Genomic DNA, 19,815 nt, shown 5'->3' with positions numbered 1-19,815 from the left:
GAGCAGAGGGAAAAGGGGAAGCTCAGTCAGAGAAGGCTTCTTGGAGGAGGTGAGCTCTAAGTAGGGCTTTGAAGAGGGGAAGAGAATAAGTTGTGAGTCAGGTATGCAGCCAACTAATTTGAGAAAGACAGACTTTAATGCATCACGTTGCCTAAAGAGGCAGCTAATACACAAAGATACCAGAGATAAATGTCACTCCCCTTTATAAAAGGACCACCAAATGATGTTCATTTCGTCTTTAAGCATAAAAAGAGATCACACCATTCTAGATTTGTTATTCTAAAGAGGGGAAACGTTTGGGAGAGTACAGACAACAGAACTAGCAGGCCAATTCCCTGACCTTACAGCGTAGAGGAGGAGACGGATATTAGTATGAATAAATAGGTCATTTATAATAAATCATTTAAATATATGTACATAAGGGCTGTGGGATAGGGGGTGGGGCAATATCAGATGTCCAAAGGTCACACTTGGATCTGTGAACGTTTGAAAGTCCCAGATTCAAGTGCGTAGGAGAAGCGGCAGGGAAAAGAAGGCTTCATCGGGAAAGGCGTCAAGGAGAAGGTGTGACCTTAATTGGGCTTTGAATTACTATTATAATTATTAAAATACTTGTTAAGCACTTACGGTGTGCCAAGCACCATTCTAAACCTTGAGGTACATACAAGTTAGTCAGGTTGGACACAGTCCCTGTCCCTTAGGGGCTCACACTCTTAATCCCCATTTTCCAGATGAGATAACTGAGGTCCAGAGAAGTGAAGTGACTTGCCCAAAGTCACCCAGCTGACAGATGGCGGAGCTGGGATTAGAACCCAGGTCCTTCTGACACCCAGGCCCGGGCTCTAGCCACTATGCCATGTTCCTTCTCTAAGGTAGAGAGAGTGGTGATCCGGCTTAGATGGAAAGGGAGGGAGTTCGAGGCTTGGGGGAGGACGTGGGAAAGGAGTCAGTGGCGAGAAAGATGAGACCGGGGCACGGTAAGTAAGCTGGCACTGGAGGAGCGGAGTGTGAGGGAGGGGATAAGTGAGGTGAGGTAGGAGGGGGCGAGCCGATTGAGGGGAGAATCTCTGGAAACGTACACGCGAGCTTCCGGCAAATCTGGGGCGACCAAACTGGAGTGCACCGGGGTGAAAGGTCTCATCACTCTGTCCTTCTCCACCTCCCTTTTCCTCTTCACCGTCTCTCCTGTCAGAAAGAAACTAAAAACACCACTGAAAAGTTGCAGAAGAAGAACAAAACCCTGAATTTATAGCCGTCTACTGTCCCAGTGTGGTTTATTTTATTTTTTTCTAATTTTTATGACCTAGAATAATAATAATCATGTTGATATTTGTTAAGCACTTACTATGTGCAGAGCACTGCTCTAAGCGCTGGGGTAGATACAGGGTCATCAGGTTGTCCCATGTGAGGCTCACAGTCTTAATCCCCATTTGACAGATGAGGTCACTGAGGCACCGAGAAGTGAAGTGACTTGCCCACAGTCACACAGGTGACGCGTGGCAGAGCAGGGATTCGAACCCATGACCTCTGACTCCCAAGCCCGGGCTCTTTCCACTGAGCCACGCTGCTTGTTAAGTGCTTACTATTTATCAAGCAGTGCTCTAAGTGCTGGGGTAGATCCAAACCAATCAGGAAGAGCGAGCCAGGGAAAAGAGAGCTTCATCGGGGAAGGCGTCAGGGAGAAGATGTGACCTTCACTGTGCTTTGAATTATTATTATTATTGTACTTGTTAAATGCTTACTATGTGCCAAGCACTGTTCTAAGCACTGGGGTAGATATAAGTTAATCAGGTTGGACACAGTCCCTGTCCCACATGGGGACAATCATTTATTGAGAAGCTGCATGGCTTAGTGGAAAGAGCCTGGGCTTGGGAGTCAGAGGTCGTGGGTTCGACTCCCGGCTCTGCCACTGGTCAGCTGGGTGACTGTGGGCGAGTCACTTAATTTCTCTGGGCCTCAGTTCCCTCATCTGTAAAACGGGGATTAACCGTGAGCCTCACGTGGGACAACCCGATGACCCTGTATCTACCCCAGCGCTTAGAACAGTGCTCTGCACCTAGTAAGCGCTTACCAAATACCAACATTAATTAATGTCTTGTTCTTATTATTATAGCATTTCTTATATCCTATGTGTCAAGAACTGTTAATAACGAATAATTATCGTACTGGTTAAGCGCTTCCTATGTGCCAAGCACCGTTCTTAAAGCTGGGGTAGATAGAAGATAATCAGGCCCCACATGGGGCTCACAGTCTAAGTAGGAGGGAGAACAGGTATCGAATCCCCATTTCACAGATGAGGGAGCTGAGGCACCGAGAAGTGAAGTGACCTGTCCAAGTTTACACAGCAGACAAGTGGCGGAGCCGGAATTAGAACCCAGTTCCTCTGGCTCTCGGGCCCGTGAGTGCTCCACTAGGCCACCGCTGCTTCCCAGAAATGAAACTCTCCGATGGGTTAAAACTCCCAGAAATTAACTCTTGAATTTCTCACCCTACAGTTATCTGTTCTCCCTGAACCATAAAGATCAAGTAAAGTATATCTGTCATTCTTTCACCATTTCAGCTGAATCTGCAGCTACAGAACCAGGTCAGTGTACACAGAATGAAAGATCGCTTATGGACAAAAAATCTGGGACATCCTTGATTCTCTTTCGGCAGATAAAAGTTTCTTGAATCTGAAGAATTCTCAGGCCCTGTCAATTCAGATTTAGAAGAGACCTGGGGTTTGTTTGTGTAATGCAGAGAAAGATGAAAAACTAGAATTTGTAATTTAAAATTTAGAGAAGCAGCGTGGCCTAGCGGATAGAGCCTGGGCCTGGGAGTCAGAGGACCTGGGTTCTACTCCCGGCTCTATCAGTTCATTCATTCAATAGTATTTATTGAGAACTTACTATGGGCAGAGGACTGTACTAAGTGCTTGGAATGGACAATTTGGCAACAGATAATAATAATAATAATGTTGGTATTTGTTAAGCGCTTACTATGTGCAGAGCACCGTTCTAAGCGCTGGGGAATCCAGACCCAGGGGAATCGGGTCGTCCCACGTGGGGCTCACAGTCTTCATCCCCATTTTACAGATGAGGGAACTGAGGCACAGAGAAGTGAAGTGACTTGCCCACAGTCACACAGCTGACAAGTGGAGACAATCCCTGCCCAGTGACGGGCTCACAGTCTAAACGGGGAAGACAGACAGCAAAGCAAAGCAAAACAGAACAAAACAAGACAACATCATCATCCTATTCGATAAATGAATAACCTACTCCCCAAAACAATTTGACAAAAAACAGGTCAGTTCTCACATCCTGTGACTGGAGACTCCTCGGACAAGTGTTGTTGGTGACCGAGTCTCCCGTGTGACTAGAGGCCAAGGTTCAAGTCTGGGGTCTCCTGACCGAGATCATAATGAGGAGACCCGTTCCAGTTGCTGTGTGACCTTGGGCAGGTCACTTCACGTCTAGGTGCCTCGGTTCTCCTCTTCTCCCTCTTAGACCGTGAGCCCCACGTGGGACAGGGACTGTGTCCAACCTAATTCACTTGTATCTAGCATTATTATTATCAAGTGCCGTCGAGTCTTTTCCAATTCTTAGTGACTCCATGGATATACTTTCTCCAGAACGTTCTGACCTCCGCCGCAATCTGCAACCTTTCTAAGGGTTCTTCCGTTATCACTGTCATGGTCTCTAGCCATCGAAGTGCAGGTCTGCCTTTTCCTAGCATTAGTGTCTTCTCCAGAGAATCAGTCCTCCCGATGATGGGTCCAAAATATGCTCCTCTAAGTCGAGTCATTTGGCCTTCCAAAGACCACTTTGGTTTAATTTGCTCCAATATCCATTTGTTTGTTTTTCAGGCAGTCCATGGTACTTGCTAAAGCGAATACCGTCGCCATATCGTCACCTCATCTATAAAATGGAGATTAAGACTGTGAGCCCCACGTGGGACAACACGATTAGCTTGTATCTACTCCAGCGCTTAGAATAGTGCTCGACACATAGCGCTTACCACATACCAACATTATTATTATTATCTCTACCTCAGCACCTTAAAACAGTGTTGGACACATAGTAAGCGATTAACAAATTCCACTAAAAAAACCAACAACAAAATGACTAGTTGCTGAGCCGGAATTACCGCTAATCGGCTTTGGTCTTCCCTCTACCAGAGCTGCTGTTATTCTCAAGGGAATTTTTCAGTGGAAGCGGCAGATACGGCCACGATTCCTCACAGCGCAAGCCCGCTCCTCAGGACCTGATTACCGTCGAAGAGCTGATCTAGTTTTGAGAAATGTAGTTGACGTGGTTTTGAGAAAGGTCTGTTAGGCTGAAATAGATCCCCAGCAGCCCCACAAGGTCACCCGAAGAATTCTCGAGTCTGCGTGCCACCCTGACTGACGGGTTCATTTCAGCTTCTGAAGCAGCGTGGCCCAGTGGAAAGACAAAGGGGCCTGGGAGTCCGAGGACCCGAGTTCTAATTCCGTCGAATTCAGTGTCCGTTTATTGATATATTGTACTCTCTGAAGTACTTAGTACAGAGTCTGCGGGTGCTCAATAACAGACAGGTCACCAGTCGCCCTGACCATTGGCTGTCAACTGTGGAGCCTCATGGGCCAATCAATCAGAAAGTGAACCTCCTGACCACCTCCTTTAAGACGCCCAATCAGTCAGTCATATTTACTGAGCGCTTACTGTGTGCAGAGCACTGTGCTAAGTGCCTGGGAGAGTACAGAACAACAATAAATAATAATAATAATCTTCACGTTGGTATTTGTTAAGCGCTTACTAAGTGCCGAGCACTATTCTAAGCGCCGGGGTGGACACAGGGGAATCAGGTTGTCCCACGTGGGCTCACCGTCTTAATGCCCATTTTACAGATGAGGTCACTGAGGCACCGAGAAGTTAAGTGACTTGCCCAAAGTCACACAGTTGACAAGTGGCCGAGCCGGGGTTCGAACCCATGACCTCTGACTCCAAAGCCCGTGCTCTTTCCAGTGAGCCATGCTGCAATAAACAAATTCCCTGCCCACAGTGAGCTTACAGTCTAGACAGCTTTCCTCTCCTACCTAACCTTTTTCCTCTATTGTTTTCCTTAATGGCATTTAAGCGCTTACTATGCTCCGGCCACTGTAATAAGCAGTGGGATAGATACCACATCATCAGGTTGGAACACAGTCCCTCTCCAACGTCGGGTTTATAGTTTTAATCCCCATTTTACAGATGAGGGAACTGAGGCACAGAGACCTGTCCAAAGTCCCACAGCAGACAACGGGCAGATCGGGTTTAGAATCCAGGTCCTTTGACCCCCCCCCCCGGGCCGGTGCTCTTTCCACTAGGCCAAGCTGCTTCTTGGTGCTTCTTGTTTAAGTGCTTACTATGTGCCAGGCACTGTACTAAGTGCAGGGTTAGATACAAGATAAAGCCAATTCCTTGCCTAACTTCCCCACATAATAACAATAATAATAATAATGTTGGTATTTGTTAAGCGCTTACTATGTGCCGAGCACTGTTCTAAGCGCTGGGGGGGACACATAGGAATCAGGTTGTCCCACGTGGGGCTCACAGTCTTAATCCCCATTTTACAGATGAGGGAACTGAGGCACAGAGAAGTGAAGTGACTTGCCCACAGTCACACAGCTGACAGGTGGCAGAGCCGGGATTCGAACCCATGACCTCTGACTCCAAAGCCCAGGCTCTTTCCACTGAGCCATGCTGGGGTCAGGCTGGTCTCTCCAACTGGTTCCAGCAGCATGACAACCTCATAACCTTGTATCTACCCAGCGCTTAGAACAGTGCTTGGCGCATAGTAAGCGCTTCACAAATACCATAAAAAAGGGAGAAAAAAACCAAGCTGCATAACGCAACTTGGTCAGATACAGAGGTGAAGAAGTTCAGTGCTGTTAGAAAACAACTAGAAAACAACTTAGAAAACGGATGAGTCTCCCCATCCGGACTGTAAGCCTCTGTGCCTCAGTTCCCTCATCTGTAAAATGGGGATTCAGACTGTGAGCCTCACGTGGGACAACCTGATTACCCTGTATCCCGCCCCAGCGCTTAGGACAGTGCTCTGCACATAGTAAGCGCTTAACAAATACCAACCTTATTATTAAACCCTCTTCTGGCCTGGAATTCCCCCCGACCCCCAATTTCCTACCCACCGGACCCCCTCTCTCCCCATCTTCAAAACCTTACTAAAATCCTATCTCCCTTTTGCGTCATCTCCGCAACTTGGTATTCACCCCTCAGCCCCACAGCACTTACGTACACGTACGTGGGAAGCAGTGGAGTGGAGTGGGTAGGACACGGGCGTGGGAGTCAGAAGGTCATGGGCTCTAATCCCGGCTCTGCCACTTGTCTGCTGTGTGACCTTGGGCAAATCCCTTCAATTCTCTGGGCCTCAGTTACCTCATCTGTAAAAGGGGGATTGAGACTGTGAGCCCCCTATGGGCTCATTATTGTGTTAATGAGATGGCCATCACCTCGATTCTATTTATTCGTTTTTCTTTTAATGAGATGTTCTACCCCTCGATTCTATCTATCGCCACCGTTCTTGTCCGTCCGTCTCCCCCGATTAGACCCTCAGCCCGTCAAAGGGCAGGGACCGTCTCTATCTGTTACCGATTTGTACATTCCAAGCGCTTAGTACAGTGCTCTGCACATAGTAAGCGCTCAATAAATACTATTGAATGAATGAATGAATGCACACAGTAAGTGCTCAATAAATACTATTGAATGAATGAATGAATGAGTGACAGGGACTGTGTCCAACCCGATTTGCTTGTATCCATTACAGTGCATAGAACGGTGCCTGGCACATAGTAGGTGCTTATCAAATACCGTAATAATAATGATTATTATCATCATATCAATAATCTATTTATATTAATTCCCATCTCTCCCTCTAGACTGTAAACTCACTGTGGGCAGGGATTGTACCTTACCAACTCTTTTGTATTCTACTCTCCCAAGTGCTTAGTACAGTGCTCTGCACAGAGTAAGTGTCTAATAAATACCACTGATCGGTTGATATCCCCATGTGGGACAGGGACCGTGTCCAACCTGATTAACTCGTATCTACCCCAGTGCTTAGAACACTGCTTGACACACAGTAAGTGCTTAACAAATATAATAATAATAATCTTGACACAGATGAACAACTATAATAAATATAGCGTGGTACACACTAAGTGCTTAACAAATATAATAACAACATCAATAATAATAATAATGAACATTAGCAGTTCTGGTTGGAAGTAGACTTACTTCAGAAAGTCTTCTCGAGACTTATCGTCCAAATCCTCTCTAGGATGTCGAAACAAGGTTCTCCCCTCCTCTTCCTTTTTAATTTGCAATATTTTCTTTCTCTTTGCGTTTTCCTTCTTCAGGATGGTGAAATATCCTTGGCCTTGCTTCACCGAGTTGATCATCTGCCTACCGAGGAAAGAGAATGTTTTATCGTAAGTATGGTGTTTGTTAAGTGTTAAGCGCTGGGGTAAATGCAGAATCATCGAGGTCGGACACAGTTCCCTGTCCCACACGGAGCTCACGGTCCAAGTAGGAGGGGGAATGGGTAAGGGGTGTGCAGCTCGGTGGAAAGAGCCCGGGCTTGGGAGTCAGAGGTCATGGGTTCGAATCCCCGCTCTGCCACTTGTCAGCTGTGTGACTGTGGGCAAGTCACTTCACTTCTCTGTGCCTCAGTCCCCTCATCTGTAAAATGGAGATTAACTCTGAGCCTCACGTGGGACCACCTGATGACCCTGTATCTCCCCCAGCGCTTAGAACGGTGCTCTGCACACAGTGAGCGCTTAACAAATACCAACATTATTATTTGACAGGTGAGGAAATTGAGGGTCAGTGAAGGGATGGGACTTGATCAAAGTCACACTGCAGGCAAGTAGAAGATCTGGGATTAGAACCCAGGTCCTCTGACTCCCAGGCCCAGGCTCTTTCCATTGTCATGCTACGTCCCACGATGTTTTTGAGCCTATATAACTGTGCCATTATCAGGGTGGGATTATCCCAGATGCATCAGGACTTGTACCCGAAAGCCTGGGTAATCTCCCGCTCGGTTCCAACAAATCCATCAATCGCTGGTATTTATTGAGCACTTACTACATGCAGAGCACTGTACTACACACTTGGGAGAGTACAACCCAACAGAAGTAGCAGAAGTGCTCCCTGCCCAAAATGAGCCAGGAAGTGGAGTCTTGGCAGCTTCCTGCCTTGCTCCAGCCCTCCCCCAATCCCTGTTAAACAATAACGATAATTGCAATAATAATAGAATTCTTTAAGCGCTCCCTACGTCTCAAGCACCGTTCTGAGCAGTGGGATAGATACAGATTAATCAGGATAGATGCAGTCCCTGTTCCGCAGTTCAAGTAGGAGGGCGAACAGTTAGTGAATCCCCATTTTACAGAGGAGGAAACCGAGGCCCAGAGACGGTTAGTGATTTGTCCAAGGTCACACAGCGGACAAGTGGCGGAGTCGGGATTAGAACCCAGGTCCTCTGAGAATTCCCAGGCCCGGGCTCTTTCCATAAGAGTGTGGCCCAGTGGGTTCCCTCAGTTGGCCCACCGAGGAAATGTGCTTGGCCTCTGGGCAGGATTTAGTCTGACCCTGCTTCCCAGCTAAAGGTGGTTAGTTAAGCGCCGCGCTCTGCTAATAGTAAGAGCTCAACAAACACGACCGATCGATCGATTTTGATGTCCAAGTTAACTTCTCTCCCCGACGGCCCCGCCTCGGAAACACCGTAGGCTCCTCGTCTCCTCGACGAGCATTAGAAGCTCCCTTTGGGGCACGGGGTCTTTCTGGAGATGACTGGCTTAGGCTGGCAGTTAATGCCCTCAAGCTTCCTCTTTGAGGCTGATTTCTATTTTCTGTCACCGCGATTCCAGTGGGGTAAGCAGAAGGCTGTCAGTGAATTCTGTCAGGGCCCAGGAGACAGAAGGAAGGGCATTCTGCCCTTCAGGGGCCGGGGAAAGGAAACCAAGGTGGTGTCCATTTGAGATGGCAGGGGTGACCGGAGGAGAAGAGAAGTTGAAGCTCAGAGGGGAAATGGATAAAGTCGCAGGATTAGTCTTGTGGGCTTTCTTTAGAATGAGAAAGTAGATCCATTTCATCCACCCACCCATCCATCCATCCATCCATCCATCCATCCATCCATCCATCCATCCATCCATCCATCCATCCATCCACCCATCCATCCATGTTTACTGAGCGCTTATTGTGTACAGAGCACTGTAGTCGCTCATGGGAGAGTACAATATAATAATAAATGACTCTATTTATCGCCATCGTTCTCGTCCGTCCGTCTCCCCCGATTAGACCGTAAGCCCGTCAAACGGCAGGGACCGTCTCTATCTGTTGCCGACTTGTTCATTCCAAGCGCTTAGTACAGTGCTCTGCACATAGTAAGCGCTCAATAAATACTATTGAATTGAATGAATAAATGGATACATTCCCTGCCCCCAATGACCTTACAGTCCAGAGGGGGAGACTCATCCATTTTCTAAGTTGTTTTCTAGTTGTTTTCTAACAGGACCGAACGTCTTCACCTCTGTATCTGACCAAGTTGCATGATGCAGCTTAAGTTCTTTTCCCCCCTTTTTATGGTATTTGTTAAGCACTTACTATAATAATAACTTTGGTATTTGTTAAGCGCTTACTATGTGCCGAGCACTGTTCTAAGCGCTGGGGGAGATACAGGGTTATGAGGTTGTCCCACCTGGGGCTCACAGTCTTAATCCCCATTTTACAGATGAGGTCTCTGAGGCACAGAGAAATGACACAGCTGAAAAGTGGTGGAGTCGGGATTAGAACTCACGGCCTCTGGCTCCCAAACCCATGCTTTTTCCACTGAGCCGAGCTGTTTCTCCTTAGACTATGTGTCTAACACCGCTCTAGTTAATTAGGTCGGACAACTGAATTAGGTCGGACACGGTCCCTGTCCTGTATGGGGCTCACAGTCTAAGTAGGAGGGAGAACAGGTATTGAATCCCCTTTTAAAGTTGAGGAAACTGAGGCACGGAGCGGTGAAGTGACCTACCCAAGGTCACACAGCAAGCAGACTGGCAGAGCCGGGATTCATTTCTCAACTGTCACCGGAGCATAGAGAAGTGAAGTAATAATGTTGGTATTTATCAAGCGCTTACTATGTGCAGAGCACTGTTCTAAGCGCTGGGGTAGATACAGGGTCATCAGATTGCCCCACGTGAGGCTCACAGTCTTCATCCCCATTTTACAGATGAGGTAACTGAGGCACAGAGACGTTAAGTGACTTGCCCACAGTCACACAGCTGACAGGTGGCAGAGCCGGGATTCGAACCCATGACCTTCTGACTCCCAGGCTCCTGCTCTATCCACTACGACATGCTTGAGACTTTACCGAAAGCAGAGCACTGTCCTTAAGTGCCTGGGAGATTAACCCGATTTGCTTGTAAAAAATAAAAAATAAATTGTGGTAGTTGTTAAGCGCTTACTATGTGCAAAGCTCTGTTCTAAGCGCTGGGGGATACAAGGTGATCAGGTTGTCCCAGGTGGGGCTCACAGTTTTTGAATCCCCATTTGACAGATGAGGTAAGTGAGGCACAGAGAAGTTAAGGTCACACAGCTGACTAGCGGCGGAGCCGGGATTAGAACCAGTGACCTCTGACTCCCAAACCCGTGCTCTTTCCACTGAGCCATGCTGCTTCTCTATCCGCCCCAGCGCTTAGTACAGCGCTTGGCACAAAGTAAGTGCTTAACAAATATCGTTATTATTATTATTATTATTACAGTAGAATTGGTAGCCATTTTCTCTGTATTTGATCTGCTGTGTGCAGAGCTCTGTCCTGAGAATGCGGGAGAGTGTACACTACAGCAGAGTTAGTGAACATGACTCCTGATCTCGAGGAGTTTTACAGCCTACTGTGCGCAGAGCACTGTACTAAGCACTTTGGAGTCAGAGGTCATGGGTTCGAATCCCGGCTCGGCCACTTGTCAGCTGTGTGACTGTGGGCAAGTCACTTAACTTCTCTGCGCCTCAGTTACCTCATCTGTAAAATGGGGATTAAAGACTGAGCCCCACGTGGGACAACCTGATTCCCCTGTGTCTCCCCCAGTGCTTAGAACAGTGCTCTCCACATAGTAAGCGCTTAACAAATACCAACATTATTATTATTATTATTATTCACTTGGGAGAATGTAGGAGAGTCAACAGAGACATGATCCCTGCCCTCAAGAAGCTTAAAGTCTACTGGGCACAGAGTAGCACCTTGGCGTAGTGGGTACAGCACTGGCCTGGGAGTCAGAAGGTCATGGGTTCTAATCCCGGCTCCTCTACTTAATAATAGAGAAGCATGAGAATAATGAGAAGCAGCGTGGCTCAGTGGAAAGAGCCCGGGCTTGGGAGTCAGAGGTCATGAGTTCAAATCCCGGCTCTGCCACTTGTCAGCTGTGTGACTGTGGGCGAGTCACTTCCCTTCTCTGGGCCTCAGTTCCCTCATCTGGAAAATGGGGATTAACTGTGAGCCTCACGTGGGACGACCTGATGACCCTGTATCTCCCCCAGCGCTTAGAACAGTGCTCGGCACATAGTAAGCGCTTAACGAATACCAACATTATTAATAGGCCATTGGTTCTAATCCCGGCTCCTCCACTTAATAATAATAATAATAATAATAATGGTACTTGTTAAGTGTTTACTATGTGCCAAGCACTGTTTTAAGTGCTGTGGTAGATTCAAGTTAAGTTGGACACAGTCCCTGTCCCACATGGGGCTCCCACTCTCGTCTGCTGTGCGATCTTGGGCAAGTCACTTCTCTGGGCCTCCGTGACCTCATCTGTAAAATGGGGATTGAGACCGTGAGCCCCACGTGGGACAGGGACCGCGCCCAACCCGAATAATAATAATGATAATGTTGGTATTTGTTAAGCGCTTACTGTGTGCCGAGCACTATTCTAAGCGCTGGGGTAGATACAGGGTCATCAGGTCCCACGCAGGGCTCACAGTCTTAATCCCCATTTTCCGGATGAGGTCACGGAGGCCCAGAGAAGTGAAGTGACTTGCCCAAAGTCACACAGCTGACAAGTGGCGGAGCCGGGATTAGAACCCGTGACCTCTGACTCCTAAACCCGTGCTCTTTCCACCGAGCCGTGCTCGTATCCACCCCAACGTTTAGTACGGTGCCCGGTACGTAGTAAGCGCTTAACCGAGACCGCAGTTATGATTCTCATTATTAGGGCCCTGCGGAACAGAGCCGGCACTGCAAGATCACCAGCCCTTTCGGAGAAGATTTGGCCGTCTCGCGGTTCTTCCAGCCGGAGCTCAAGGGCTCCCCCGATGCTAGTCAGGCACTTTGGAAAATGCTTAATATTTGAGCAAATTCCCATTTAATTCCCATGCACTTTCCTTTCATTTTCTTCCTCATTACTGTCGATTACCGGGCTATTTGTGTAAAGAGCTATTTGCAGGGTGGGGGCGGAGGTGGGAAGGGAACTGTGTCTCCTCTTGAATTGGTTCAGTTGGCTTCTTCCCCTCATTGGTTCCGGAGCGGCATTGGTCCGGGTTCGGATTCCGCGGTGAGGAACGTGGCCAGGGACCCGGGGGATCAGAATGATTCGCTTCGCCAAGCAACGGCGAGAAGAAACGGCCCGGAACCTGAGTCGAAGCAGTGTGGCCTAGTGGCTAGAGCCCGGGCCCGGCAGTCAGAAGGATCTGGGTTCTGATCCCGGCCCCGCCACTTGTCTGCCGTGCGACCTCGGGCAAGTCACTTCACTTCTCGGGGCCTCAGTTCCCTCATCTGTAAAATGGGGGTGAAGAGTGTGAGCCCCTCGTGGGACAGGGACTGTATCCATCCCGATTCTCTTGTATCTACCCCAGTGCTTAGTAGACTGCTTGGCATATAGTAAGCACTTAATAATAATAATAATGTTGCTATTTGTTAAGCGTTTACTATGTACAGGGCACTGTTCTAAGCGCTGGGGGAGATACAGGTCATCAGGTTGTCCCACGTGAGGCTCACGGGCTTAATGCCCATTTTGCAGATGAGGGAGCTGAGGCCCAGAGAAGTGATGGGACTCGCCCACAGTCACACAGCTGACAAGTGGCAGAGCCGGAAATCGAACCCATGACCTCTGACTCCCAAGCCCGGCCTCTTTCCACTGAGCCACGCTGCTTCTCTATTCTTATTCTTAACAAACACCCTTATTATTATTATTGAAGAAGTGTTTTGAGAAGGGCTCAGAGAATAGGGAGTGCGGTGGTTAGGCAGTCGTCAGTCAACTGCATTCATTGAGCGCTTACTGTGTGCAGAGCACTGTATTAAGCGGTTGGGAGAGGACAAGGAGCAATAGAACAAGACACTGTCCCTGACTACAATGAGCTGACAGTCTAGAGATGCGGAGACAGACATTAACATAAATAAATGAATCAGAGATCTGTACATAAGTGCTGTGGGGCTGTGAGGGGCGGGGAGGGGGGAAGAAGCAGCGTGGCTCAGTGGAAAGAGCCCGGGTTTGGGAGTCGGAGGTCATGGGTTCAAATCCCGGCTCTGCCACTTGTCAGCCGGGTGACTGTGGGCAAGTCACTTCACTTCTCTGGGCCTCAGTTACCTCATCTGTAAAATGGGGATTCACTGTGAGCCTCACGTGGCACGACCTGATTCCCCTGTATCTCCCCCAGCGCTTAGAACCGTGCTCTGCACATAGTAAGCGCTTAACAAATGCCAACATTATTACTATTATTGTGATTATGAATAAAGGGAGTAAATCCCTTGCTCAAGGAGTCTGGAAAGAATGATAGGAGGGAGATGGGGCGATAGCTGGAGAGAGCTGTGGAGTCAAGGGAGGGTTTTTTTTTAGGATAGAATAGGATAGGATACGATAGGATAGTTAGGATGTGAAGGGGGTGGAAGTTCCAGGAAGAATAGAGGGCAAGAAACAGTGCTCAGCATGGGGTGAGGGAAGAAGGAATGTGTTAGCGTGGCTTGAGAGGAATGAAGAGCGTGATTAGCTCACAGTTAATCCCCATTTTACAGATGAGGTAACTGAGGCACAGAGAACTTAAGTGACTTGCCCATAGTCCCACAACTGACAAGTGGCAGAGCCGGGATTCGAACGCACGACCTCTGCCTCCCAAGCCCGGGCTCTTTCCACTGAGCCACGCTGCTTCTCGTGGTTTAAAGTGCTTTAAAGCCAACGGGCAGGAGTTGCTGCTTGATGCAGAGAGGATCGGGCGGTAATAGAGAGAAAACTTTAGATCAAATCATAACGTCAGATCACGTGTACTCAGGGTGCATACTTTTCAAAGGATGCAGAGAAGTTTCGAGAGGGGTCAGGAAAACCTTCAAGCACCGTCAAAGGGACGGAAAATAGAATTATTATGAGGAGGGCTATCTCAGAGGAACAATCACGAGGAGAGGAGCTTAATCGCAGCAAGAGAATTTGGTTAGACCCACAAAGACTTTCCTGTCAGAAGTATCCGATCAGACTTTCAAAGGAGGTTATGGAGTCCCCAACAGTAGACATATTTTTAACTAGAATCAAAGCGAGTGACTTAGATGGTTTCCTGCCAAATTCAGGCTTCTGGACCAGATGATCTACTGAAAACCCTTTCCCAGTCTAACACTCTAGGATTCACCGTTTACAAAACGGAGGGAATGATATTTAGGAGAGAATAATGATAACTGTGCTATTATGTGCCAAGCTCTGCACTTAATATCAAATAATCAGGTCAGACATAATCCCTGTCCCATAGGGAGCTCACAGTCTAAGGAGGAGGAAGAACAGGGAGTGGATCCCCGTTTTACAGCTGAGGCACAGAAAAGATAAGTGACTTGCCCAGGGTCACCCAGCAGGTAGAGCCACACGATTCAATTTAGGGAAGGAGAATGGGCCTATGTAATTACGTTCCTCACCACTGATTTTAAAGCAGTCCATCACCTCGCCCCCTCCTACCTCACCTCGCTACTCTCCTACCCCAACCCAGCCCGCACACTTCGCTCCTCTAATGCCAACCTTCTTGCTGTACCTCCATCTCGTCCATCTAATGATAACAATGTATCCGTTAAGCGCTTACTATGTGCTGAGGACTGTTCTAAGCGCTAGGGCAGATACGGGGTAATCGGAATCTCCCACGTGGGGCTCACATTTTTGAATCCCCATTTTGACAGAAGAGGTAACTGAGGCAAAGAGAAGTTAAGCGACTTGCCCGAGGTCACACAGCAAAGTGGCAGAGACGGAATTAGAACCCACGACCTCTGACTCCCAAGCCCGGGCTCTTTCCTGACCGTGTCTCCCATGTCTCGCTCCTGGCCTGGAACTCCCTCCCTCCTCAAATCTGACAGACAGTGACTCCTTGGTCCCTCGAAGCCTTATCCGAAGGCCCATGTCCTCCGAGAGGCCTTCCCTGACTAAGCCCTCCTTTTCTCTTCTCCCACTCCCTTCTGCGTCACCCTGACTCGCTTCCTTTGGAAGCAGCGTGGCTCAGTGGAAAGAGCCCGGGCTTGGGAGTCAGAGGTCATGGGTTCGACTCCCAGCTCTGCCACTTGTCAGCTGTGTGACTGTGGGCGAGTCACTTCGCTTCTCTGTGCCTCAGTTACCTCATCTGTCAAATGGGGATTAACTGTGAGCCTCACGTGGGACAACCTGATGACCCTGTATCTACCCCAGCGCTTAGAACAGTGCTCTGCACATAGTAAGCGCTTAACAAATACCAACATAATTATTATGATTCCCTTATCCATCCCCCCTCCCAGACCCACACGACTTCTGTCCATAGCTGTAATTTATTTATTTCTATTCCTGTCGGTCTCCCCCTGTAGACTTGTAAGCTCATCGTGGGCAGGGAATGTGTCTGTTTATTGTTGTAGTCTCCCAAGCGCTTAGTACAGTGCTCTGCATACAGTAAGTGCTCAATAAATACGATTGACTGACTGACTTTCCCCGTTGCGCATGGGGGAAGGGAACCACTGACTTCAAAACCAGCCACCAAAGTGGGCTCTTCGACGTCTTCATATTTTTTTTCTGCTGGAGCCTCTGCGCCGTCTCCTCATTCATTTATTCACTCAATCGTATTTATTGAGCGCTGACCGTATGCAGAGCACTGCACCGAACGCTTGGGAGAGTACGATATATCCTTTTTTTCAACTTTACCGCCTCTGCCTTCAAGAAATATAGAGCTATAAAGCAAATCGTGCTTTGACTGGGATGGCATTAAGAACCACAAACGTTTCCCGCTATCGGATTTCAGGAAGCCTCACCTTCGCCCAAGCAAATTGCCTACCTGGAAAAAAAAAAATCACCTAACAGATCTTACGGTTTCTAAATAACGGCAAATAAATCAGGTCGGGCCGGAATGGTCGGAACTGGAGATGTGTGGTGCGTATTTCAACTGCCAAATTCACATCCATTGATGTCACGATCCCGGACGAGTTTATTTGGAGGGAGAAAAGGAAAGACTTGATGGTACATAAATGCCAAACGCCCTTAGATTCCCTCAGCTGAATTTCCCTGGAAGTCAAACACAGTCGATTAATAATCACGGCTCCACGTCGAAAGCGCCGAGTAAATATTATTTTGCCTGGAAAATTCCCGCCCGAGAATGCCCCGTTTATACAATAACTTAATCAATTTTCGTCTGGCTGCCAAATTGACAAGTAGGTGAGAATCATTCATTAAAATGCAAATGCAATTGAGATGAAATTTGGAATACATTTATTACAGTAATTGAGCTTCAGTCAACTGTAGTCACAACACAGATTTTGAACTGCCTTTCAGACAAAGGGAAGCGTCGTACGTTTTTGTACGTTAATATCTTTGTCAGCGGGGAAATTAAAAAGGTTTTCCGAGTGCTAACGATCGGCAGTGGCAAATTCTTTTCTAGGATTAGGTGAGTGGGGCGGTTCTTTCTTAGAAGAAGTTCTTTCTTCTACGAAAAAGAAAGCCCGGAGAGAGTCTGGTGCGGATAAATGGCAAGGCGATTCTGGGTTTATGGCCAACGCTCTGTTCCTTAAATCTCTCTCCCATTTTCCTGGTGTCGAGATCATCTGTTAATTGTAACCCAGGACAATGAAGGTTTTGTTAAATCAGCCCTCCCATTCTTACCCCATGGGATTAGCGGCATTTCTTGTCATTATTAAAAACTCGGGCTAAACTTTTGTCATAAATTAGGGTTCGGAAAAATGACTGTCACAACGACAATGTGACTCTTCAGGGAATGTGTCTGTTGTTATACTGAACTCACCCAAGTGTTTAGTACAGTGCTCTGCACACAGTGAGTGCTCAACAAACACGAATGACTGACTTGTGTCCATATCTGTAAATTAGAGATTATAAATTATTTGTGTTAAAATAATCCCCCTCCAGACTGCAAGCTTGTTATGGGCAGGGTACATGACTGCTAATTCTGTTGTACTGGACTCTCCCAAGCGCTTAGCACAGTGGTCTGCACATAGTAAGTACTCAATAAATACCATTGATTGATTGATCATTTAGTGCAATGTTCTGCGAAGCAGCGTGGCTCGATGGAAAGAGCCTGGGCTTCGGAGTCAGAGGTCATGGGTTGGACTCCCGGCTCTGCCACTTGTCAACTGTGTGACTGTGGGCGAGTCACTTCACTTCTCTGTGCCTCAGTTACCTCATCTGTAATAGGAGAAGCAGCGTGGCTCAGTGGAAAGAGCATGGGCTTTGGAGTCAGGGCTCATGAGTTTGAATCCCAGCTCTGCCACTTGTCGGCTGTGTGACTGTGGGCAAGTCACTTAACTTCTCTGTGCCTCAGTTCTCTCATCTGTAAAATGGGAATTAAGACTGTGAGCCCCACGTGGGACAACCTGATTCCCCTATGTCTACCCCAGTGCTTAGAACAGTGCTCGGCACATAGTAAGCGCTTAACAAATACCAACTGTAATATGGGGATTAACTGGGAGCCTCACATGGGACAACCTGATGACCCTGTAACTCCCCCAGCGCTTAGAACAGTGCTCTGCACATAGTAAGCGCTTAACAAATACCAACATTATTATTACATAGTAAGCGCTTAACAAGCACTATTATCATCCTCATCAAACAAGGAACTTCCCCAGGGGTCTGTTCTATTCCCTGTTTGGTGGAAGCTTTTCCTGGATTTCCCAAATGTAGCATCTCCTGGTCTTGTGGGAATACCACACCGAACACCGAGCTGTCCCAGGGGCCTCGGCCATATGGCACGGGTTCTAATCCTGGCGCCACTGCTTGTCTGCTGTGTGACCTTGGGGATGTCACTTCATTCATTCATTCATTCAATAGTATTTATTGAGCGCTTACTATGTGCAGAGCACTGTACTAAGCACTTGGGATGAACAAGTCGGCAACAGATAGAGACAGTCCCTGCCGTTTGACGGGCTTACAGTCTAATCGGGGGAGACGGACAGACAAGAACAATGGCACTAAACAGCGTCAAGGGGAAGAACATCTCATAAAAACAATGGCGACTAAATAGAATCAAGGCGATGTACAATTCATTAACAAAATAAATAGGGTAACGAAAATATATACAGTTGAGCGGACGGGTACGGTGCTGTGGGGATGGGAAGGGAGAGGTGGAGGAGCAGAGGGAAAAGGGGAAAATGAGGCTTTAGCTGCGGAGAGGTAAAGGGGGGATGGCAGAGGGAGTAGAGGGGGAAGAGGAGCTCAGTCTGGGAAGGCCTCTTGGAGGAGGTGATTTTTAAGTAAGGTTTTGAAGAGGGAAAGAGAATCGGTTTGGCGGAGGTGAGGAGGGAGGGCGTTCCGGGACCGCGGGAGGACGTGACCCAGGGGTCGACGGCGGGATAGGCGAGACCGAGGGACGGCGAGGAGGTGGGCGGCAGAGGAGCGGAGTGCGTCAGATACCTCAGCTGTAAAATGAGAATTGAGGTGGGAGCCCCTGTGGGACCGCCCCGTGTCCAACCCGATTTGTTTGAATCCAATCCAGTGATTAGCACTGTCCTGTGCGCTGGGGTGGATACAAGCAGATCGGGTTGGACACGGTCCCTGTCCCACGTGGGGCTCACGGTCTCAATCCCCATTTTACAGATGAGGGAACTAAGGCCCAGAGAAGTGAAGTGATTTGCCCGAGATCACACAGCACAGACAAGTGCCGGAGCCAGGATCAGAACGCAGGTCCTCTGACTCCCAGGCCTGTGCTCTTTCCACCACTGTCCCACCGCTCTTTCCGCTAGGCCTTGCTGCTTCCCTCTGTGGTGAAGGAGTATGAATCCTCACATGAAAAGCTATGGTATCGTTATCGTGGATAAAAGCATATCTCTTTCTTTTAAGGAACAGCAAGAGCGGACATTATTACTCTTATCGGGAACCGTCTCTTACTCCAGAGCTCTAAGTAAGAGGTGGAATGAACCGAGCAGGTGGATATGCGAGGCCTTTTCCCAGGGAACCAGAGGCTGACATGTTTCTGGAGGCAATGAGCAAATGAAATGACTTCTTTGCATCGTTTGGAAAGTTAGTTTTTCCTGCACATAACACCTTCCGCCGTTAAACATCACCGAAACGACCGTGTTGCTTAAATCTCCAAAGAGAATGTGTCATTTATTGTTCAGGTAAAAAGCATTACAATACGTCACGCTCAGACTGATGGTAAAATCTCATAAGAGGAGCACGCAGTCTTTCTTTTTAGATTCTACTGTACACACAAACACACACGTACTCGGAGCTTATCCCATCGGAACGTCACCCGAGACTCAAACGAACACCGTGAAAGGCAGAAATGATACTGAAAACTTGAAACAGCCATTTTCCCTCCGAATGATGGCAGAGATATTGATTCAGACATCCACGCACTCAAATAAGTGCCTCTGCCATGGTCGCGAATTAATTCGAG

The 19,815-nt window shown here is 48.0% G+C and overlaps 1 protein-coding gene across 1 annotated transcript in view; it reads right to left on the bottom strand.

Moving 5' to 3' along the window:
* CCDC60 (coiled-coil domain containing 60) overlaps positions 1-19,815 on the bottom strand; it is a 123,774-nt gene that overhangs the window by 26,028 nt on the left and 77,931 nt on the right. Inside the window, exons 4-5 of the mRNA XM_039911198.1 lie at positions 7,251-7,418; positions 1,080-1,199 (exon numbers count right to left, since the gene is read on the bottom strand). Coding sequence (XP_039767132.1) covers positions 1,080-1,199; positions 7,251-7,418 — 288 coding nt within the window. The remainder of the gene's footprint in view (positions 1-1,079; positions 1,200-7,250; positions 7,419-19,815) is intronic.

This window comes from Ornithorhynchus anatinus, chromosome 2, assembly GCF_004115215.2.
Source record: "Ornithorhynchus anatinus isolate Pmale09 chromosome 2, mOrnAna1.pri.v4, whole genome shotgun sequence".
NCBI lineage: Eukaryota > Metazoa > Chordata > Mammalia > Monotremata > Ornithorhynchidae > Ornithorhynchus > Ornithorhynchus anatinus.
The sequence above is the reverse complement of the archived record's forward strand: the minus strand, read 5'-3'. Positions and strand labels throughout refer to the sequence as shown.